General features: G+C 42.4%; 1 protein-coding gene across 3 annotated transcripts in view; it reads right to left on the reverse strand.

Annotated features, from left to right (window-relative positions):
* The window catches only part of HAPLN1 (hyaluronan and proteoglycan link protein 1), a 329,203-nt gene that overhangs the window by 106,675 nt on the left and 198,113 nt on the right, over positions 1-24,415 (reverse strand). For all 3 annotated transcript variants that reach the window (XM_069224798.1, XM_069224791.1, XM_069224806.1), the window contains one exon: positions 16,422-16,784. In XM_069224798.1, the coding sequence (XP_069080899.1) occupies positions 16,422-16,784 (363 nt within the window). The remainder of the gene's footprint in view (positions 1-16,421; positions 16,785-24,415) is intronic.

The following is a 24,415-nucleotide window of genomic DNA, read 5'->3' on the forward strand; positions in this document are numbered from 1 at the left end:
TGGCCTGCCCGACTGCAATTTTATTGCATTCAGTATGTACCAGATTTGATAAAAAATATAAAACTCATCGTTCTGATATGTGTAGTAACAAGAGTTGCTTCAAATATCAGAAATTATCAGGCCACTCGTAATAAGAGCCTAAGACATTTTTTCAACTTGGGAGGACCGGGATAAAGTGCTGATGTTTGCCCAGAGAGTGTAAGAAAAACAGCTCTGTTCCGCCTGTGAGCTATTGTGCTGCTGTATACTAGTTCAGTGGGATCTAATGGTAAAGGTATCTGGCCCTGTAGAGTACTGTCTGGCTACAGCTTCTTGGCTTGCCCCACTTGTGCATGTGCAGAACTGAAAAAGTGACAACAGCTGAAGGTAAAAACCTGGACATGAGCAAGCCAGCAAATGGATCCCAGTGGTGAAGCGATGTTGGAGTCTATGGAATCCAGCTTTTCCCCACTCTGAGCTTTTGGCTCCAAAATCAATTTAGATAGCGGGTGCTAAATGACATAGTATTCACATTTAAGGGACCTTTGTCTGCTTCACCTTCTTGCCTGACCCCACTTTAGAACCTGGAGGTGCAAAAAAAGATGACAAATTAACTTTGACAGGTATGACCCACATGGCTTACTCGAACGCCAGCTCCATCTTGGTCTGCGTGAAATTGCATATAGGTCCTGATCAACTGCAAGTTAAAAATGTGCATCGTTGATTATTGTTTCAAAACTTTAAAAAATCATAATTCCAGTTACTCTTACATGCTTTTTATTGGTATTGAATGTATTTACTTATTAAATTGGTCTCCAGTTTTCTAAATTGGTTTAGCAATGTTATTGTGTAGTTTTCTTGAATTTAAAATTGGTGGCGCTGTCTACACATTTCTCTGGTGAATCCCCTTTCGACTTGTGCAACAGCTACTAGTGTTAGATTAGATTCTATAGTTCACAAGGGTCTCCTTTTCCAAATGCATACTCCTCTTTCATACACATAAAATATACAGCCTTGTATTTTGCAATATTTCATTTTTATTTTATTTGAATAATATCTTTCTGTTTGTCTCAATTTTGTGGCCATTGAGCACAATGCAGTTTTGCGATTCTGTTGTAGATTATACTTCACTTTTTCTAACTGGGAAATTCCTGAAACAGTGACTGTTATACAATCTAGACTATAAGGCCAAATGTAACAATATATTTGTCACTGAAATAGATGTCTCTAAAATTATGGGAATGGAAGATAGATCACTTAAATCTCAGTTTGCTAGTTTAAGATGACAGGAGTGTACATTTAGACCATATCGTATCGTCTTACACACACACACACACACACATATTTGCATGATGATGATGTTGTTTTGTAGAAAATTATTACTATTCAGGACAGTTTTTATGTAAAACATCTGAAAAGTTTGTATCTCCCGTGGGAGGTGGCATTATCAAGTAATGCTGCAGAAGAGTATCACTAAAACTATTTTATATAACACATACCAGTTTTTTCCAGATAGTATTTGGATGACACTTTGAGTGTTGGATGTTTGAAGCAATGAGGAGTAACATATTACTTGCTAGAGTATCAAAAGAAAGTGTTACACTATTTTTCTTATCTGTATAATTTTTATGAAAGAAATAAAAGTGATTTTGTGGATGAGTTATATTTGTGTATATTTGAGGTAGTGGCAGGTGCTATTCAAAATCACACACAAAGAACTGAATAAAGATTAGGTAGAAGATGGAGGAAGAAGAAAAAGAAAGATAGGGAAAGTAGAAATTTCAACAGTAGACTGAGGTAAAATAGCTGTGACTGTTTTGCGCTATTTGTAAAACACTTAAAACTAAATATTTCTTAGCATTTACAATTATTTTCATGTATAAATGTGTACCTCCAAATGTGTAGTTGGTTATAGATTTTGACCCCCCCCCCCTCTTCAATAGTTAATTGGGGTAACTGGAGGTTTCAATTTGTTTTGCCTACTGTAATTTAATTCTATGTCTAATTGTCTTTCCATTGTTGTTGATCACTTAAACATGCATACCAGAACTGAGGAAAGGGTGGAAGGAACTGCCAAAGTCAACAGCACTGTCTACTGACTCATCTTGAACTTGGCTTGAAAGTAGCTATTAACTTTCAATAGCACTGATTTTTTGAAGATTCCCTCCTAAACTGGGTACTTCAGTTAATAGCATGCATTAGCATAAAAGTGGCAACCCAGGAAAACACATGTTGTTTTGTTTCCTCGGTTGTTGTGTCAGGTGTCCATTCCTTTGGATCAGTTAAACAATTTCATCTCAAAACAACTTGTCAAAAATGTCACAGGATAATATATTTTGGCAGTCTCTCATTGCTGCCCCTGGTTGGATAAACTGTTCTTAGTTTAATCTTTGCAAACAACATATTCCTACAAAAACATATATATCTTAATCAATTGCCAAAGTACTTATGTATAAAATACCTTATTTACAGTATACCTGTTAGACTTTTCATCCTTGGCGTGGTCTCCCTTAACTTTTTGCCTCTGTTCCCCAGGTTGTTGATGTGTGCTGGACTCTGATTTTACTGTTTTTGGTACTTTGGGCACTTTACCACTGCTAACCAGTGCTAAAGTGCAAGTGCTCCTGTTTAAAAATTTGTTTTACTGTTAAGTCCCTAGTAAAGTGCACTAGAGGTGCCCAGGGCCTGTAAATCAAATGTTACCCGTGGGCCTGCAGCACTGGTTGTGCCATCCACACAAGTAACCCTGTAATCATGTCTCAGACCTGCCACTGCAGTGTCTGTAAGTGTATTTTTACACTGTAAATTCGACTTGACAAGTGTACCCACTTGCCAGGCCTAAACCTTCCCTTTTCTTACATGTAAGGCCCCCTAAGGTAGGCCCTAGGTAGCCCCAAGGGCAGGGTGCAGTGTATGGATAAGGTAGGACATCTAGTAATGTGGTTTATATGTCCTGACAGTGAAATACTGCCAAATTCGTTTTTCACTGTTGCAAGGCCTGTCTCTCTCACAAGATAATATGGGGGCTACCTTTAAATATGATTAAAGTGTAGATTCCCCTAGAGAGTAGATGGACATGTGGAGTTTAGGGTCCCTGAATTCACAATTAAAAAAATATATTTTTTAGTAAAGTTGATTTTAAGATTGTGCGTTTGAAAATGCCACTTTTAGAAAGTGAGCATTTTCTTGCTTAAACCATTCTGTGACTCTGCCTTGTTTGTGGATTCCCTGTCTGGGTCAGTTTGACAGTTGGGTTGTTTTTCACCTCGCACTAGACAGTGACACAAAGGGGGCTGGGGTGTAACATGCATTTCCTGATTAGCCATCTCTGCTAGGAGGGAGGGGTGGAGTGGTCACTCTCATCTGAAAGGACTGTGCCTGCCTCTGACAATGCCGGCTCCAACCCCCTGGTGTGTGTCTGAGGCCTTGCCTGGGCAAGGCAGGATTTCACAAGTAGGTGTGAGTCCCCTTTGAAGAAAGGTGACTTCAAAGACTAAAATGGGTATAAGAAGGGAACCCCAAATCTACAGACTTTAGAAACACTTCTGGAACCAAGAGGAACCTCTGCCTGGAGAAGAGCTGATAGCTGAGGAATAAGTGCTACCCTGCCTGTGACTGTGCTTTGTGGAGCTTTCCTGCAGTGCTGCTTCTGCCAGAGTAAGAGGGCAAAGACTGGACTTTGTGTGCCTTCCATCTTGTGAAGAAATCTCCAAGGGCTTGAGTTAGAGCTTGCCTCCTGTTGTTTGAAGTCTCAGGGACAGCAAAGACTTCTCTCTGCCAGCACCTGGAGTCTCTGGAGACTTCTGCTCTGACAAGTGGTGCCCTATCCAGTCCCTGGGCCCTTGAAAGGAAAGCTGGTGGAAATCCAAGAAAATTGACTTCGGACGACTCCGGACCGACACCGCTGCTGAATCCGGTAACGCCGCCTGCACCTGACGCCGTGGCCTTCACTGGAACGCGACGCTCTTCGCAGGCCCGACGCCGCTGCAGCCCCACTGAAGTCCGCGGCTCCGTGGAAGTGCGTGGATTCAACGTTTCGCACAGGCGCCGTGATCCACCACTTCACGCATCGGCTTGTTTTCACTCTTCACCAAAGGTACTGTACTTGGGGGTCTACACGAATCCGTGTCCGGCGCCGCTGGTGTCGGCTTGTTGGGAAATGACTCCGTCACGACGCCGTGTTAACATCTCACCGAAGTATTTTTGTTTCTAAGTGCTATTTTTGAGTTTAACCTCTAAAAATTCATAACTTGACTTGTGTATGTCGGATTTTTGTCGTTTTGGTCCTGTTTTGTTTAGATAAATATTTCCTATTCTTCTAAACCGGTGTTGTGTCATTTTGTAGTGTTTTCATTAAGTTACTGTGTGTGTTGGTACAAATACTTTACACCTAGCACTCTGAGGTTAAGCCTACTGCTCTGCCAAGCTACCAAGGGGGTAAGCAGGGGTTAGCTGAGGGTGATTCTCTTTTACCCTGACTAGAGTGAGGGTCCTTGCTTGAACAGGGGGTAACCTGACTGTCAACCAAATACCCCATTTCTAACAATACCCCAAAAGGAAATTGTATGACATTTCCAGTTCTTTGCTCAAAATATTGCTTAGTTTTACCGTAACTATTACTGTTAAGTTTTATTATACCCTTAAGATCTCACTTCTTCCAAAGCTGTAAATTTTGAAACAAACAGAAGAGGAAGTACTAGACTAACATATATTATCCAGTTGAGTTTCCTCTATGAATCAAATGTGTTTCTTAGAATATGACCATTTCAAATCAAGTTTGTTTTCAATGGGAATCAATTAAACAAAGAGAAAAGTGGGCACTTAACTAATGAACTTGGTACCTAATTACATCGTCTGGTGCAGATGTAAATACTACCTAATGCAATGCCAGTGTCAATACAGAATGGTGGCAGTTAGACAGGAGTTTAACCATTTTTTTTGCACAACTAAGCCCAATGTCAAATGAGGTATCCAAATATCACTTCTGCAGTGAATGTGGTTCAAAAAGGAAAGAGGGGATATGGAATAGGCTTAGATTACTAATTCAAAGGCTTGTGTTATATCCTATCACACATTTTACTTTGCATTATCATGTATTTTACAAGAATAGTTTAGTTAAGTGAGTGAATAAATTGGCTAAGAATTAGACCTGGAAATGGAGACTGCCAGATCAGGTAAAACATACTTTTGCCTTAACCAGAGACAATATGTGACTTTGTTTGTTGATTGCTTACCCTCAGTTACTGTATTGCAGGTGGCCCGAGATATGTGAATTAGTGTGTTGCCACTAGCTCAGTAAGTGCAGGTGTGCTTTAAGCTATAATGGTGTGGAGGCTAAAGAAAAACTTCAAGGTTCTCATTATAAGTTTGCTGGAGGTTCCACTTTAATCAGGTTTAGGCATTAAATAGGCATTTGGCGTTTTTCTTGAACACATTCCTGCAGAGAAAGACAGAATTTAGGAGGGGGTGAAATGATTGGTACTGACAGAAACATCAACAGGAATCAGTCCATTAACCAGCAATTTCTGTGGTTATTCCTTATTACCAGCACTGACATTTGTAATTGGGAGGGAGTCCCATGCCACATAAATAACACACCCTGTGATAATATTAATTATCTGGTGAAGAATTTCTGACCAGTTTGCAAGACCTCTCATGATGTAGGCTTAAATTAATTGATTGATTGCTTTCCTAACTGTTCAATCACCTAGAGGGTTCTCCTGGCTTTAGACTTACAACAAAACAGAACAGCGATGACCTAAGACCATTTAGCAGAGAAAAGAAAGTCTTGAAGAACAACAGAAAGGTTTCTAATTCGCTTAGAAGGGAGAGATGATTCATTAGATAATAAAATGAGTAACCACCCATTCTAGTGGGACAGACCCTAATGATAACAAGCAACTTAGGAGTAAAGAGTGAAGTGAGTGAGACAGGATTTTGATAGAAAGCTTTTTCTGAAAACAAAGAGAGCCATAAGATTGAAAAACACTTTGACAATGGCAGAGTGATTTGAAAATTGGGTGTTGTTCAATATGGAGCCTATAAAATTAGACAAGAAAGTGAGATGTGAATGGATGGTAATGGAGGTTGAGAATAAGATAAACTGATGCATTTTACAGAGCTTGAAGTTTAAAAAGAAGATATTTTGGGAGTCCAAGATATAGGAATCCATGTAGTTCAGTTTAGAGAGGATGACTGACTGCACCAAAGTTTCCCTGGGTTGAAGAGGTGGAAGGGACAACTATTTTTCTCTACACAGAGTCAGCCTAGGACCTAGATTAGGTGGCCACTAGGAGGAGGACCCCATAGATGGGGAATGCAACCTCTGTTTTATCAGAATTTAACATAGGGCGGGCGGATGTCATCCATGAGGCAACATCATTGAGGCAGGCTCAGATGTTGTCTTGGCCCTGCTGCAGATTGCAGTCAACCGTAAACATAATCTGAGAGCCAGCAGCACAGGCCATAAGCATAAGGCCAAAGGAGTATCTATCATCTTAACCGCCTGGAAAGATACAGAGGGGCATATTTGCAAGCCCCTTATACCTCTTGGCGCCACATTATTGTCACTTTTTTTACACTAATGTTGCGTTAGGTAGACATTTATGACACACCATATTTACATAGTGGTGCAATGCTTGCATTGCGCTACTTTGAAACCCTTGTGCCACATTATGCCTGTGCCAGGCATAATGTATGTAAGGGGAGCGTTCTGGTACTGGGAGACCTTCATCATTTTTAAAGCCTGCTCAAAGCAGGTAATAAAATGACACACCCATTATGTTTATTGGGCCTCCCTTTGCTATGCTGCACTAGCGGCGAAATGTTTCTAATTCCAGCACTGCATGCAGAAATGGGTGGTCTGTACTGTAACCATAAATAAAGTTATTTGTACAATTATCCCTAATCAATTAAGTGACTACTTTAGCACTTGACTGTTAATGAAATGTGTTGTACAGATATTGACTGCTGGTACAACGTGATTGGTTATATTTTTCTAAGACTACCGTGTGCAAAATTAAATTAAACAGCTGATTTGGTAGTCACTCTGGTTTCTGGCAGTCATAATTGAAGCAACCAATAACTCAAGGCAGGAATGAATGAGCAGTCGAATAGCTTTTCAAGTTAAATTACTCTTCCGAACTGATTCTGACTCCTCTATGTGTATATGTTTTGGAATTTCTAGAGAGCAACCCTAACTAGTTAGCAACCAAGGAGTGTACTAGGGGCAAGCCCCAGCGGGCATACATAGGACAGCAGGGGACAAGGGAAGAGGTAGAGCTATTTGTGCAGTTGAGAAGCTGCTCTAACTGATAATGTATGTTTGTGTGTATCTTTTTATCTAGTCATCTATTTGGTTCAATATATTCATATAGGGATTATCAATGGTCAAAAGTACTCCCTCTCATGCCAAGAACACTTATATTAATATGCATAAAAATCAATGAGCTTTGTACCACTGTTTTTTACCTTCAGCAACATGCACTACTGCGTTTTGATGAGTGTCAAGATTGTCAACTGGAAAGTATTTGATGCTTGTGATTACACGATTAAATGATATGCACGACCTATACAGAGTATGATTATGATCATATGTGGGTTAAAGCCGCCATACAATTCTTTCTGTTCTTTAAAGCTGGACTAAAAATGTTCTTTCTTGTTTTTAAGAGTGCTGAAGTGCGCAGTATAGTGTTACCTCTTATTTTGATTTCATGGTAAATACTTAAAAAACAAGCAGTCTTGTATAGCCATTTATAATGCAGCATTATAAAATCTGAAGTCTATCAGTAAAAACTTGTAACTGCTGCTTGTAGTTAACGCTGTTGAAAGTGCACAGTACCCGCATGGACGTCATTTAGGGGTCGCCCCTTGCGACCCCTGGCTTTGGTCGCAAAGGGATCATTTGTGGCCATCTCACTTTGTAAATGCGGGTCCAACGAAATCTACTTCCCAAGGATATATTTGCCGATACTAAGCGGGGGGCAATAAAAGAGGAAATGTGGATTTTAGTGCAGTTAACATTAGAATCCGCATGTTCTGCTGGCAGAACTCATAACAGGTGATAATTTTAGCACACAATAAATTGCGCACACCTCAGTGTTCACAGGAAACTTGACCTCTGGAGGGCCATAGCCTGTGAAATGAATCATCCCGCTAATACATTCGCAGAGGCAGACTCTCGCACTGTGCAGTACAAAGCATGCTAAATGAAATGGAAAAGTTTAAAGAATTGAGAATAGGCACAGCGAACGTGACCCCACCACTTTAAACTATATTTATACATCTACGTTTTACAAGGACCGGAGCTTTGTGAATTTTTAACTGGAACAATGCCAGGAAGCCCATTTGCACCCATTCTCTACTTAAGGTTTTATTATAATAATACTGTATCCTTCTTTAAAGCATGTGTTAACCTTCTTTTAAAAGATGTTTAGACTCTTTTCTCAATTGGCTGCCTTTTCTTTGTTAGTTTCCACTGCTGACCTGAGACTTACTGACTGTAAAAATAGTGTAGCCTCATAAAGCATGTCCCAGGGCCTCCCAGGCTGCAGCGCGCAGCACTGATTACTTCTCGGCCCCGCTTGGCGTCTCCTATCGAAGTCAGATTGGAGCAGTAAGGTATTAATTAAGTCCCCCTAACCCAAACTGACTCACATTGGGAACAGATGTAAACGATGGCTTATTACCTAGGCCACCAACTGACTGTAAATCTAAAAGTCGGGGTTGCCCACTGCCTACAAAAGGAGTTTACCCGAGAAAGGGTGTTCCTCTGGCTTTAGAACAAGGTAAACCAAACAAACTGGTCTTTTTGATTTACCTGTCAAGTCCCTAGCAAAGTGGAACTACATGTGCCCATGGCCTGTAAATTAAATGCTACTAGTGGGGCTAATTTTGTCACCACTTAAATAGGCTTTTAAACATGTCTCAGGCCTGCTGTTGCAGCCTGTGTGTGCAGTTTTAAACTGCCATATAAACCTTTTGCCAGGCTCAAAACTTCCTTTATGATACATATAAGGCACCCATAGGATAGGCCCTCAATAGCCCATAGGTGAGTGGGCTGTGTATGTAGAAAGTAGGACATGTATTTTTATGTTTTAATGTGTCCTGGTAGCTTATTACATTTAATAAGCGGTAACCTCCAACTGAGAGCAGGTAGACAGATTGAGATTGGGTTCTAAAGAGTCATGATGATACGTCCTATTTAATGGTAATGTTGGATTTTTTTTGACACAATTCTGAAAATGCTACTTTCAAAAAGTTGGCATTTTTTGTCCTAGCCGTTTGGTGCCTGCAGCCTGGTCCTAAGTCACATGACTGGTTGTAGCTGGCAGTTGGTCTACGTGTATTGTTCCCAGGCAGTGAGACAAAAGGAAGATAGCTGTTGGCAGGATCGGCTTCTCTGAGTTAACAAGGATTAGGAGCTGTCACCTACCATACTTGTACATTACAAAGGTCCTGTCTGAGCACTCTCACAAAGGCATTGACACTCTTTTTTGTGACCCCAGAAAAGCAGGAGCCAGGACAGGGAGGAGGGGATGCACCCCACCTCAGGGGAATGGAAAGCTCTAGAAGCTTCCTCCACTTCAAAGTGAGCACCTTGTATACATCTTGGACCCTTAGACCCAATTTTTCAGCAGTACACTGCTGGACCTGTGGACTCTGCCAGGAAGAAAGGCTGTTGTGCTGCTGAAAGGATTGCCACTCTACTAGAATGCTGCTCCGAAGATCTGCTGAACTTATGCTCTGCTGACCTGGGTGAGAAGTGCTGATCAGGGCTGGACCTGCATCTCTAACTTAAGACCCTAGAGTGACTCCAGGGGCTAGTTGACTGGCCTCCTGGTCCGAAACCTCAAGGACAGAACAGGCTTCCAACAACCTTGATCCAAGCACCTGGATTCTGCCATCCAGGCGTCCTGCTCACCCAAGTGGTGCCACCCCAGTCTTGGCCCCCTGGAAGTGGTCCTGAAGGTGCTCTGCTAACCCATCTGTGGATTCAGCAGAACTGATGCATCTTCTCCATGATGAAAATCCCGCAGGACCGGCACATCACCTCTGCTGCTCTAGGTATTAGCCTTGGAACTAAAGCATCATCTCTGCTGTGCAAACTTACCCGGCTTCACATTCCCATTGGAGCTGATGCATCTGCATGCAAGGTCATCAACTTACCCAACCCATCCCATCAGAAGTGGGTTTGTTTGTGACTTCAGCCTGACAAGGATTCTGGTTTCTGCTTGACTAGGGTTTCACCCCCCTCAACCAGTAACCCAATTTCGTACAAACTCTATAAACAAACTCTTTTCATAATGTTAAAACAACTTTGCTCCATACATCTACTTGCCCCATATTTTAAGACACTGCATATTTAGATGTACTTTGGATATTTTTCATGACAATCACTAATAATGCCATCACATTGTCGAACCTCAGTTTGTGTTTCCTTCCTGATACTGAATGAAATACATTGTGCTTTGTCGAGTGTGAGTGAAATTTAAACATTTGTGTTGAATGCTAAGTTTAGTTGTTCATTTCCAACTTTCCTTGTCAGTACTCTTTAAGGAAGTTTTGTATGTGTTTTTTATGGTCTGGCTCTAAAACATAGCCTTCAATAACTAGATAATTTATGTTGTTTTTCTATGGCAGCGACATAGACGGGAGGAGGGTGTGATTAACCAACATGTTTTAAGTCTTGTTTGGCAGTGCAACAGTTACCAGACATTTAAACCTACACCAATATTAGTCTACAGTTCTTTACTTCCACATAAATACGTATCTACTCTCATGTTATTTACTGGTAATGTAGCACATTACCGAACAACATTCCCTTGAAGCCAGACCTACTGGCATTGCTAATGCTTTTTCTATTTATAATTTAAACTCTTTTCCATCATTAGCTCGATTCAGGGAACTACTATCTCTTTATCGCTTTTGACAGATACTTACTGGATCACCAACATTTAGAAGTGAATAGGTGTGAAGTACTCTGTAGTGGTCAAGGCTTACTCCTGAATTCCAGGGGTACATGAGGAGCTCTTGTGGCATACTCCATGCTTACTGAATTACTCCTGGAATAAGCTAGGAGTACTACAATAACATAATCATGGATTAGCTGATTAGATCCACTGGGTCCAATGGATTTACTAAGTTTTTCTATATACGTATATATATATATATATATATATATATATATATGTATATAGATATATAAATATATATTTTATCTAGTGGCAGTCGCCACTGGTAGTTATAGGTAGGACCACATTTCCATAGAAAAAGTGTTTTTTGACTTGCCTATATCGTTGGCACAATTTGACAAATCTTTATGACATTTTTGGTAAAAAGTACCCCGTTGATTATCATATGCCATGGAATGTTTGGGGGAGATCCGTCAAGCGGGGATCGAGAAAAAAAGTGGGGGGCAAAAAAATTGCATTTCCCTTGTTAATTCCCACAAGACCTTCGAACAAGGCTACAGCCCAAACCACTAGACGGAATTACACCAACTTTTTCAGAATGCTAGCTGGTAGTATGCAGATTGGTGTAAATCTGTTCAATAGTTTTTGAGATATAAAAGGGAAAATACATTTTTATATCTGAGGTCATGAATAATTCACGACTATTCGCGGATATAACGGATGTAATTGGCTGGCCACAACCTGAACAGAAAGTTGCAGTGACCATTTTAAGGTCTTCTGACATGGTCCCTGGAGCTGAAAAACAAAATGAAAAGTAACATAAGGAGTCAGAGTGGAAGTACCCTGACCCCAAGAGTGTGGTATAGGGGTGTTTGAGAGTCAAATTATGGGTTTAAAATTCGTTTTTTTCACAATACGCAATATACGCGATTAATCGCGAATAGGAAAAAAAAAATCACAGACTCAATCATACACTAATTAATTCACTCATGCATGCGCTCAGAAACTCATGTGCCCACTCACACACCCACTCAGACACTAATGCACCCACTCAGATCTACTCATAGACTTCCACACCCACTTTCAGACCTACTCAGATACTCAAGCGTCCACTCACAAACCCACTCAGACCCTCGGCATCTACTCACAGACCCACTCAGACACTGACGCACCTACTCAAAGACCCACTCAGACACTGATACACCGACTCACAGACCCACTCAGACCTTTAGGAACGCACTCACAGGCCCACTCAGACACTCATGCACCCACTCACAAACCCACTCAAACCCTCATGCACCCACTCAGACACTGATGCATCCACTCACAGACCCAATTAGACACTGATGCACCCACTCACTGACCCACTCAGACACTCATGCATCCACTCACAGACACACTCAGACCCTGATGCACCCACTCACAGACCCACTCAGATACTCACACAGCCACTCACAGACTCATGCAGACACTGACACACCCACTCAAGTTACAGTTACCATAGGGTGCAAGTTATAGTTACTTGAAAGAACTCTGACTATAACTGCTAAATTTCTATGGTTTTGTGTGAGTAAATTCAGAACTCAACTATAGCGTCCCTGTAACCTTTGTTTTAGTAAAAAAAAAAAAAAAGAAATATATATATCTATATATATATATACTTATATATATATATAGATATATATATTTAAAGGTATATACAGTATGTTGCTGTGTCTCATTGCTAAGATTCCGCCACAAGTGCAGGGACTTTGCCACAGACGCGCAGCCTCTGCCACGACTGTGGAGGCTCTTTGTGAGAGGCCCTGAGTGCTCTTCATGGATGGGTGTCTAATATGCTGGGACTGTTCATGCAGACCAGGGCTGCTGCTCATACATGCAATGGTTTTTAAGATGTAACATGCTGCTCCAATATAGCAAGACTGTTTGAAGGAGCCTGTGTGATGCCAAACATTATCAGAATTGCTAAAATATGTCTCCAGTTATTCTCATACAGAAGGAATACTTCTACATGAAATGCCAATTTGTACATATACTAAAGCTGCATACGTGTGACAGCATTGATAGCGTAACATTGCATGAACACTCAACCATTAATTTTTTTCCCCTAATGTAACAACAGATGGCCACAGGGTGCCACTCACCTCCTGTCAAAACAACAGAAACATATCATTTATAATACCTCATAAGAATCAGGAAAGATTGTAAACTAAAGTGCATCGCAACTGTGCAACAGCACAATCTAGGTGTGCTTTAGAGCAGGAGGTGAAAAACTCATGGTTTAATACAGAATGAGGGAGCATAGCACCCTAAGGATACCTCTCTCCAGTCATAGCACTAAATGTAAAAACCCTGAAATATAACCATGTGTGTTGTAAAGTGCATAGTGAAGTGAAATGTGCAACCAATTCCCCTCCTGGGCCCAGGTCTTTTTGCTTCAAGACCTGACTGTGAGACAGATAAGTACCAATAACAGATATTATGATCCTTTGGCCTCTGAGGAAAGATAAGCATGTGGATTTTTAAGGTGCCCCCGTGACTCCTACTTCTCCTCAGATGGGATAGAGGGCAAAATATTCCTCTTACTCTCAAGCCTAATGCACCCTCTAGCAACCTATCTTTCAGGATCCCTCTATGCACATTCCCGTCAATCACTTTTCACGATTCCTGTGTGAATGAATTTGGGGACAACTTTAGGGAGGAGGTTTTCCCTAATAAGGCTTTTGAAAATGTCAAGACACTGCATCAGCCGAATATTCAACCTGATGTTTCGAGGAATTAGAGACTTCATAGCCACTGTTTTTATTCCTAAAGAAATAAATGTGTTACGTAACAGGGTCCTCCGATGCACAGCTATGCATGGGCAGAGGCAGAGGACATGCATAATGTTTCCTTTGCCAGATGGCATAAACAGCACTTATCCTTCAGTAGTCCTACTGCTTGCCACTCAGATCTATAATCAAGGGTAGAGAACAGCTCTAATCTCATCACCATGGATTTCCTCTTGATGTTCACAGAGTAGGCAGTTTCGAAAAAGGGCAGTTGATGATAGACATCGTAGGAATTTAACCCCATCCACCCATGTGCTCGCTTGCCTAGGGTCACTTTGTCTCCAACCGACTTTTCAGTCAGATACATTTATTCACAATGTTCTTAGAAACGGGCTCACTTGGATCTAAATGTCATAATTCACTGAGGCCGAGGCTTTTGTGCAAATGCTTTTTTTAAAAATCCTCTCCCTCTTTGCATGTTAAATTCAGTCCTACATGGTACGCCATGGAATCTTTAGGGGCATTCCTCATTTTGTAACAGCATTTTAGGAGGCCCCCCTATCTGGCTAGATATTTATTTGCCAAGGAGAATTGGAGTCTGACTTGCTCGGCCGACACTAACCTCAGAAGCTGAAAGATGTCTTTGTAAGACTATGTTATGAGCTTATCCGGGAGGTTTGCACTGGGACCAAGAACAGCAGTGCGGAGCCCAGACTGATGTTAGTAGCAGTCATGTCACAACGTGCAGCGGCTCCCAGAATTTGTGAATAACACCACATTCTGGCACAGGTGTTAAGTGTAGGAACACTTTCACTGGGATTAGGGCGTAATAATTTTCATTTGTATGTCAACACATGCTAACGACTACTTACATAACCCACACCATATTTCTAAGTGCCTTTAAGTGCTTGTAAAACTATTGTCATTAATAACCAACTCATGTGTTCATTTGATAGACGTCTGAGTAATGAGAGGCTCGGTTGATCTAAACAAGATTCGAACAAGTGATCAGTAGATCTCTAAAACAGTGATCAGACGATTGAAGTTCCTTACAATCTAACATGATACTTTGAAGTTGTTTTACTAATGAGCGGTATTTTGTATCCGGATTATTATCTGTGGTTCCAATATGCTTTAAAATATTGTGTAAGGCACTTCCTGTGATGACATTCTGATGTGATTGTGCTCACGCTACCCACTGCTGGGATTTTGGTAATGTTATTTCATTAATGGAACTAAGAATTATTAAATATAGTTTGCTTTCAGTGAAATATAATAAACTTGCACATTGCAAGTTATACTCATAACTGAGGGATGTGCTAGAAGGGCTAGAAGCACGTGCATTCCCAGTGCTTTCATCTGTCACATCTAATCGGGTAGATTATTTTTAAAACAATTCTACCCGGCAGGGAGCTATGTTACAGTGATATATATATATATATATATATATATATATATATATATATATATATATGTACATATATATATAATAATATTACCAAAAAATCCGTTGAGGTCTCCTACAGACAATATATTTTATAGAATGTGACTGCAAATCGGCATATCTAAAAATGAGCATTAAGTAGTACAGCCCCCGCTTTCATCCAATCACTAAAATTACAGATCACATTGTAATTTCCCACGCGCTGTGGTTCCCCTAGAGTATGCAAGGCGGATTTATCTGTGGTTCTGGCTTGGCACACAGATATGGTTATTATCAACAAGTAGTCGCCAAGCACAAATACTGGCCCAGACAGGGATTTACTGGCTTCATTTAGCTGGCGTAGCGAACAAGGGGTTGAGGAAATAGCCAGTCATTGGTGGAATACACTTGCGCGAGACAGAAGAACCATGCTCAGCTCCTTACAGCCTGCCTTCCAAAGGGAGCCCCTGATGTTAGAGCTGCTATTTGAGCTGTGCAGTTAAATACCACGACTAAATGCCAAAGGCGCTGTCCTATACCAAGACTGCCCTAAGTGTGGTGCTGCCCTTTGCCAGGGATTCGGCCCCATGTGCGCTCCTTTGCCCTATGCCGCTGCTACTGTGCTAGTGGTGCTGTTCTAAGCATGTGATGATATTTTGAAACTGCTACCCTGAACTTCATTCAACCAATGTGGCAAGATTTCTGGCCAATGCCGAGGCTCCTGTGCATTTGGCACTACTCTAGGATAGACCGATTGTGCCAATGTGCTACCCTATGTCAGCTGAATGACATCTTTATATCCTTCACAAAGGCTTTGAGGTCCAAAACAGGAAATGTCATTACGGTGGGAATGTTGTTTACTATAGCCTTAGAACCCGCCGTAGCGGGCTCTACCGGCTATTAAAGGCCCGCTCCCCGTGTTAAATGCCCGAGCCGAAGGCGAGGGCATTTAACAAGGGAGAGGGACTTTAATAGCCGGTAGAGCCCGCTACGGCGGGTTCTAAGGCTATTAGAACATTCTGCCACTCAGGGCAGAATGTTCTATTTAAAAAAAAAATGTTCATGGAGCCCGAGGGGATTCCGCGAGGCTTTGTTCACAGCTGTTGCTGTGAACAAAGCAAACATTGGAATGTTGGCGCTGCGGGCTTTTACCGGCCAGTAAAAGCCCACAGCACTCCATTGTCTTCAATGGAGCTGCCAACATTCCAATGTTCTAATAAGAAAAAGATAACTTTTTACAGTGCAATAATTATATAATAATCATCATCATCATTTGTTGCTTTTGCACAGTAGAATAAATGAATGGATGAATAAATGAACAATACTGCATTTTACCTTGCAAATCCAGTGCTACTACAGCTGTGTCATCTTCCAGCCCTTCAATCACCTCACATTTGTATCTGCCATAGTCTTCTAATGTTAGTGCTGTAATAACCAGAGAAGCATCATTTTCATTGGCTTCCTGCAGGTAAACTCTTCCTTGGTAACTGCCATAGCTCTTCTTGTGGTGTCCCATGGAAACATAGACATCCATCTCTTTGAGGTAATCTGAGGTCAGTTTCGTCCACTTGATCCGGAGCTTGTGTGAGCCCGATGATGCATAGTCTCGGAAAAATGTGCATGGTAGTGTGGCATTGCCACCCCGGTGTGAAACAACCTTGGTTTGTTCAACCACCAAGCGCAAGCGCGGTCCATTCTCTATGAGAAGAAGAACAAATAATTGAATCACAGTGGGTAGTATTCTAAGAGAAATGTTTTGTGTGGAAGATACAAAAAGTAATACTTATAACGTCACTCATCAACTATGTTTTGGAAAAGCACCTGATTGCATAAGAATTGACCAAATGCGCTCATCAAAAGTACATGTGGAATTCTGTGATTCACCTACTAAACATAGACAAGAGCAGGCGAATTAAGCAGCAAGGCATTGCCAGGATTATACGACATTGAAAAATATTTTTATGTAAGACACAACGAACGGACAAAATGGGTCAATACAGCACATGATATGGCCTTACTGCTTAACTACTGGTACGTCTTACCACAAGTATGTATTGAGATAAAACAGATTCAAAAGTCCGTCAGCATTCTTAAGCAATCTGAAGGCTTCTGCTATGCACAGAGGAACGACATTACCAGAAACCAATCAGCGTAGAAACACTGAACGGAAACAAAGCCATCTTTCAGGCTGTCAAATATAGCATCATCCCGATCTCTTACTCCTCAACATTCCACACGACTGACAAATACACCTTCATCAAAACGTTTCTTGTCATCAAAAAAGACGTAAAGCATCACACCAACAACACTAAACAAACAAGGAACATTTAGCAAATGGACCTTCTACTCATGTCCGCACACCTAAACAACATCCTTGCTTTCTGTAAAGCCACAACATCATGGAACACCTTTCCAGACAAAGTTAGTGTGCACCATTAAATCGAAACCAGAATTTCGCTGGGACACAATATCAAGGACAAATTATCGAAAATAAAATAGTGTCAGGTAAGTAAGTACAGATTTTCTATACCTAATCACATGTATGGGTCTTGGTAAATATATTTAAAACGTAAGTAATATATAAGAGAAAGCAAAAACACAGGCCAATGGCAGTGTACCTGGTAACCTGCAAAAGGAAGAGACAGTGTCTAAAGTTTGGAAGGTTCATTTATTGGCCCTAGGATGGTAACCTTAATTTCTGTGCTTAAGGTTAGTGATGCTGGTCACTCAACATGGTATTATTGCACTACTGTGGGTCGTAGATGCTTTGGGTCAGCTGCTCCACGCTCATAAAGTCCAACTCATTCATGATGGAGCCTATCAATCAATCACCTCATAAGAAGGTGTTAGCCAAATCAGACCACACAGGGTTCTCATGATCTGTCCAGCATGCATGGCAGCTGGATGCTGAATCACCGAAAAAACAGCAGGGTAAAATGAATAATAAAATATCTAAGGTGGTGAAGAAAGGATGAGAGCTCACTGGGCACGCCCACCACTCAACTCACCCACACTAATAGCAATAGATTTTTTAGGCCATCTTCTTCTAGCCTATGGTAAGAAAGAGGGTTTTAAGCTGTTGTGTCCATGTCTCTTGGATTCGTGGAGTGACTGGGACTTTAATATATGCTACCAAAAGAGGACAGGACAGCTTCACAAGGGGGCTCCTTGCTTGTTCCTATCTTTCTGAACTTAGCTGCACTCAGCCGCTTTCTAGAAGTACCACAGCACAAGGTCAATGATTGTCCAAGTCCAAAAGAGTTTAAGAAGCTGAAGGACTGCTCCATATATTTCTAGTTGGAAGCAACTTGGTCTGGGCCCCCTCCCAGTCAAAATCAATGCTTCCTCCAGATTCAAAAGATCCACCCACTCAAGCTGGGGCACACCTTCAGCCGTCAAATGGTAGTCTGAGTATGTCCAATACTCGGAATGCAATGCAGTTGTGAGTGCCTACGTGCATCTTGCAGAGGGCTGTTCTGAAAGAAGCCCTCCAGATAGTCAGGGAAGCAGATTAACAACAGAGGAAGAGGAAGTGGGGGAATGGGTTGTCATATGTGGACAGCAGCTAACCTCTATCTTGCAATAGTTACTGTTACAAAAGCAAATGATCACAGATTGAAATGGAGAATCTCCAAATGTAATGTTGTTCCTGAGTGCACACAATAAGCAGTTTGAGGGGTGTTTATGAATTAGGGCCCTCACAGAACCTAAAACTCAAAGATGCAGGGAACCATAAATCCACAGGACCATAGAATCATCCAACAAAAGTGTGAAGTGGCTGGTGTGGCTCGGCTTTGGCAATCACTCTGCACTTTTACCCCTACAACCTAATAGAAAATACAATTGATGCATCTCATTTACCACTACTGAGTCAGAGTCCGACAATTCTGAGGCTGGGATAGAGCAACTATATCAGCAGTAGGCCAAGCCATCTCATGACAGACGACTACTGGCTACTACTGTTGTTTGGCCATGCTTGTTCTCTGCAGGTTTCAACAGTGAGCCATGACACCGTGGTCAATATCAGCACGCAAGGTATCATCTGAAGTAAGAAGTAAGACAGTCGAACTGTCATCAGCGCAATATTCTCGCTCATGATACACAAGTCTGCAAGAAACGTCACAACAGCTGCTGTTGATGGCCCTACTGTACTCATATGAAAAAAAGCTATACTCAACATATCAGAATATTTGAAAAAGTGCATTTGCAGCATTTTGAAATTTATACAAGTTGGTGTTAATGAATTAAAAATGATGCCACACTTTCTGTTACTATGATGTAATTTCTGATGTCATAAGTGAGGCTATGAGCAGTACATTTGGGGAAGCTTTATGGAAAGATGAAATGTGGAATGTTGGTGTGCTCACAGTTTTGGATATTAGCTGTGACGTCCCTTTAAATTACATTTTAAAGCTATCTTTATTTTTTTTCTCTAGCCTTTGGGACAGATTTATCTGTGTGATTAGACGATTGTTTTTCAAAGCAATTCCTACATAATAGGCATTCTTAGAGAGGCTTTTGTTCAGAAGGCGTCTTCCACTGGTTTTGTAAACAGACATCCACTTTTCGCATCTTCCCACTATAGCATACAGCACAGGGCAGTTGGTCCGCCCACCTAACCTATTGGTTCTCTTTACTTCGAGTGTCTGCACAAAGCCTGTAAATATCATGACATGTTCCCTTCTCTTCAGTGACAAAACTTATTGAAAGTGGGCTTCATATTTTATTTTGCACATTAACTATAAATACCAGCTATTCATTTTACCTGCTCTTTGTGTAATTTGCGCTTAATTTTAAAGTTGTAAAGTGTACCTGTATATGATTTGAGAGCTTGGTTTTGTGGTTATTTTTTCTTTTCTCCTCAAGCAATAATAGTATTAATAATAATCATCATCGTCGTCATAATAGTAATAAAATGCATGCCACAACTCACAACTGCAAAGCTTTTTATCTAATAAACATCAGTAGACAATGACTAGACCTGTGAATGCTTTCTATATTAAAAATGATAATAAATATGCATGGCAGCCACATATGTCTCTGTCTTCTTGATATTGCACGTTTCAATACAAAAAAATAATATCCATTGCTCAGCTTGCCAAAGGCGGACATTTTGCTTTGCCAAAATACTTTCAGTCAATTTTCGGCCTTTTTATGATCTTGGGTGTCAGACAAGATGTAAGGAAATGCCTCCTTGGCATGGTTGCCCCCTGACTTTTTGCCTTTGCTGATGCTATGTTTACAATTGAAAGTGTGCTGAGGCCTGCTAACCAGGCCCCAGCACCAGTGTTCTTTCCCTAACCTGTACTTTTGTATCCACAATTGGCAGACCCTGGCATCCAGATAAGTCCCTTGTAACTGGTACTTCTAGTACCAAGGGCCCTGATGCCAAGGAAGGTCTCTAAGGGCTGCAGCATGTCTTATGCCACCCTGGAGACCTCTCACTCAGCACAGACACACTGCTTGCCAGCTTGTGTGTGCTAGTGAGAACAAAACGAGTAAGTCGACATGGCACTCCCCTCAGGGTGCCATGCCAGCCTCTCACTGCCTATGCAAGTATAGGTCAGTCACCCCTCTAGCAGGCCTTACAGCCCTAAGGCAGGGTGCACTATACCATAGGTGAGGGTACCAGTGCATGAGCATGGTACCCCTACAGTGTCTAAACAAAACCTTAGACATTGTAAGTGCAGGGTAGCCATAAGAGTATATGGTCTGGGAGTCTGTCAAACACGAACTCCACAGCACCATAATGGCTACACTGAAAACTGGGAAGTTTGGTATCAAACTTCTCAGCACAATAAATGCACACTGATGCCAGTGTACATTTTATTGCAAAATACTACCCAGAGGGCACCTTAGAGGTGCCCCCTGAAACTTAACCGACTGTCTGTGTAGGCTGACTAGTTCCAGCAGCCTGCCACACTAGAGACATGTTGCTGGCCCCATGGGGAGAGTGCCTTTGACATTCTGAGGCCAGTAACAAAGCCTGCACTGGGTGGAGATGCTAACACCTCCCCCAGACAGGAGCTGTAACACCTGGCGGTGAGCCTCAAAGGCTCACCCCTTTGTCACAGCCCAGCAGGGCACTCCAGCTTAGTGGAGTTGCCCGCCCCCTCCGGCCACGGCCCCCACTTTTGGCGGCAAGGCTGGAGGGAACAAAGAAAGCAACAAGGAGGAGTCACTGGCCAGTCAGGACAGCCCCTAAGGTGTCCTGAGCTGAGGTGACTCTAACTTTTAGAAATCCTCCATCTTGCAGATGGAGGATTCCCCCAATAGGGTTAGGATTGTGTCCCCCTCCCCTTGGGAGGAGGCACAAAGAGGGTGTACCCACCCTCAGGGCTAGTAGCCATTGGCTACTAACCCCCAGACCTAAACACGCCCTTAAATTTAGTATTTAAGGGCTACCCTGAACCCTAGAAAATTAGATTCCTGCAACTACAAGAAGAAGGACTGCCCAGCTGAAAACCCCTGCAGAGGAAGACCAGAAGACAACAACTGCCTTGGCTCCAGAAACTCACCGGCCTGTTTCCTGCCTTCCAAAGAACTCTGCTCCAGCGACGCCTTCCAAAGGGACCAGCGACCTCTGAATCCTCTGAGGACTGCCCCGCTTCGACGACGACAAGAAACTCCCGAGGACAGCGGACCTGCTCCAAAAAGACTGCAACTTTGTTTCCAGAAGCAGCTTTAAAGAACCCTGCAACTCCCCGCAAGAAGCGTGAGACTTGCAACACTGCACCCGGCGACCCCGACTCGGCTGGTGGAGAACCAACACCTCAGGGAGGACCCCCGGACTACTCTACGACTGTGAGTACCAAAACCTGTCCCCCCTGAGCCCCCACAGCGCCGCCTGCAGAGGGAATCCCGAGGCTTCCCCTGACCGCGACTCTCTGAAACCTAAGTCCCGACGCCTGGAAAAGACCCTGCACCCGCAGCCCCCAGGACCTGAAGGACCGGACTTTCACTGCAGAAGTGACCCCCAGGAGTCCCTCTCCCTTGCCCAAGTGGAGGTTTCCCCGAGGAAGCCCCCCCTTGCCTGCCTGCAGCGCTGAAGAGATCCCTTGATCTCTCATAGACTAACATTGAAAACCCGATGCTTGTTTCTACACTGCACCCGGCCGCCCCCGCGCTGCTGAGGGTGAAATTTCTGTGTGGGCTTGTGTCCCCCCCGGTGCCCTACAAAACCCCCCTGGTCTGCCCTCCGAAGACGCGGGTACTTACCTGCAAGCAGACCGGAACCGGGGCACCCCCTTCTCTCCATTATAGCCTATGCGTTTTGGGCACCACTTTGAACTCTGCACCTGACCGGCCCTGAGCTGCTGGTGTGGTGACTTTGGGGTTGCTCTGAACCCCCAACGGTGGGCTACCTTGGACCAAGAACTGAACCCTGTAAGTGTCTTACTTACCTGGTAAAACTAACAAAAACTTACCTCCCCCAGGAACTGTGAAAATTGCACTGTGTCCACTTTTGAAATAGCTATTTGTCAATAACTTGAAAAGTATACATGCAATTGAAATGATTCAAAGTTCTTAATGTACTTACCTGCAATACCTTTCAAACAAGATATTACATGTTAAATTTGAACCTGTGGTTCTTAAAATAAACTAAGAAAAGATATTTTTCTATACAAAACCTATTGGCTGGATTTGTCTCTGAGTGTGTGTACCTCATTTATTGTCTATGTGTATGTACAACAAATGCTTAACACTACTCCTTGGATAAGCCTACTGCTCGACCACACTACCACAAAATAGAGCATTAGTATTATCTATTTTTACCACTATTTTACCTCGAAGGGGAACCCTTGGACTCTGTGCATGCTATTCCTTACTTTGAAATAGCACATACTGAGCCAACTTCCTACATTGGTGGATCAGCGGTGGGGTACAAGACTTTGCATTTGCTGGACCACTCAGCCAATACCTGATCACACGACAAATTCCAAAATTGTCATTAGAAATTGATTTTTGCAATTTGAAAAGTTTTCTAAATTCTTAAAAGACCTGCTAGGGCCTTGTGTTAGATCCTGTTTAGCATTTCTTTTAGAGTTTAAAAGTTTGTAAAAGTTTGAATTAGTTTCTAGAACCAGTTTTAGATTCTTAAAAAGTATTCCAACTTTTAGAAGCAAAATGTCTAGCACAGATGTGGCTGTGGTGGAACTCGACACCACACCTTACCTCCATCTACAGATGAGAGAGCTAAGGTCACTCTGTAAACTAAAGAAAATAGCAATGGGCCCCAAACCTACCAAAGTACAGCTCCAGGAGCTTTTGGCAGAGTTTGAAAAGGCCAACCCCTCTGAGGATGGCAACTCAGAGGATGAAGATAGTGACTTGGAGGGAAATTCCCCCCCTCCAGTCCTACTTAGGGAGAGCAGGGCTTCTCCAGCCCTGACTCCACAAATAATAGTCAGAGATGCTGGTTCCCTCACAGGAGGGACCAACAACTCTGAAATCACTGGGGATAACCCCAGTGAAGAGGACATCCAGTTAGCCAGGATGGCCAAAAGATTGGCTTTGGAAAGACAGATCCTAGCCATAGAGAGGGAAAGACAAGAGATGGGCCTAGGACCCATCAATGGTGGCAGCAACATAACTAGGGTCAGAGATTCTCCTGACATGTTGAAAATCCCCAAAGGGATTGTAACTAAATATGAAGATGGTGATGACATCACCAAATGGTTCACAGCTTTTGAGAGGGCTTGTGTAACCAGAAAAGTGAACAGATCTCACTGGGGTGCTCTCCTTTGGGAAATGTTCACAGGAAAGTGTAGGGATAGACTCCTCACACTCTCTGGAAAAGATGCAGAATCTTATGACCTCATGAAGGGTACCCTGATTGAGGGCTTTGGATTCTCCACTGAGGAGTATAGGATTAGATTCAGGGGGGCTAAAAAATCCTCAAGCCAGACCTGGGTTGACTTTGTAGACTACTCAGTAAAAACACTAGATGGTTGGATTCAAGGCAGTGGTGTAAGTAATTATGATGGGCTGTACAATTTATTTGTGAAAGAACACCTGTTAAGTAATTGTTTCAATGATAAACTGCATCAGCATCTGGTAGACCTAGGACCAATTTCTCCCCAAGAATTGGGAAAGAAGGCGGACCATTGGGTCAAGACTAGGGTGTCCAAAACTTCCACAGGGGGTGACCAAAAGAAAGGGGTCACAAAACCTCCCCAGGGGAAAGGTGGTGAGACAGCCAAAACTAAAAATAGTAAAGAGTCTTCTACAGGCCCCCAAAAACCTGCACAGGAGGGTGGGCCCAGAGCCTCTTCACAAAACAATCCTGGGTACAAGGGTAAAAACTTTGATCCCAAAAAGGCCTGGTG

Source organism: Pleurodeles waltl, chromosome 1_1, assembly GCF_031143425.1.
Source record: "Pleurodeles waltl isolate 20211129_DDA chromosome 1_1, aPleWal1.hap1.20221129, whole genome shotgun sequence".
NCBI classification, from domain to species: Eukaryota; Metazoa; Chordata; class Amphibia; order Caudata; family Salamandridae; genus Pleurodeles; species Pleurodeles waltl.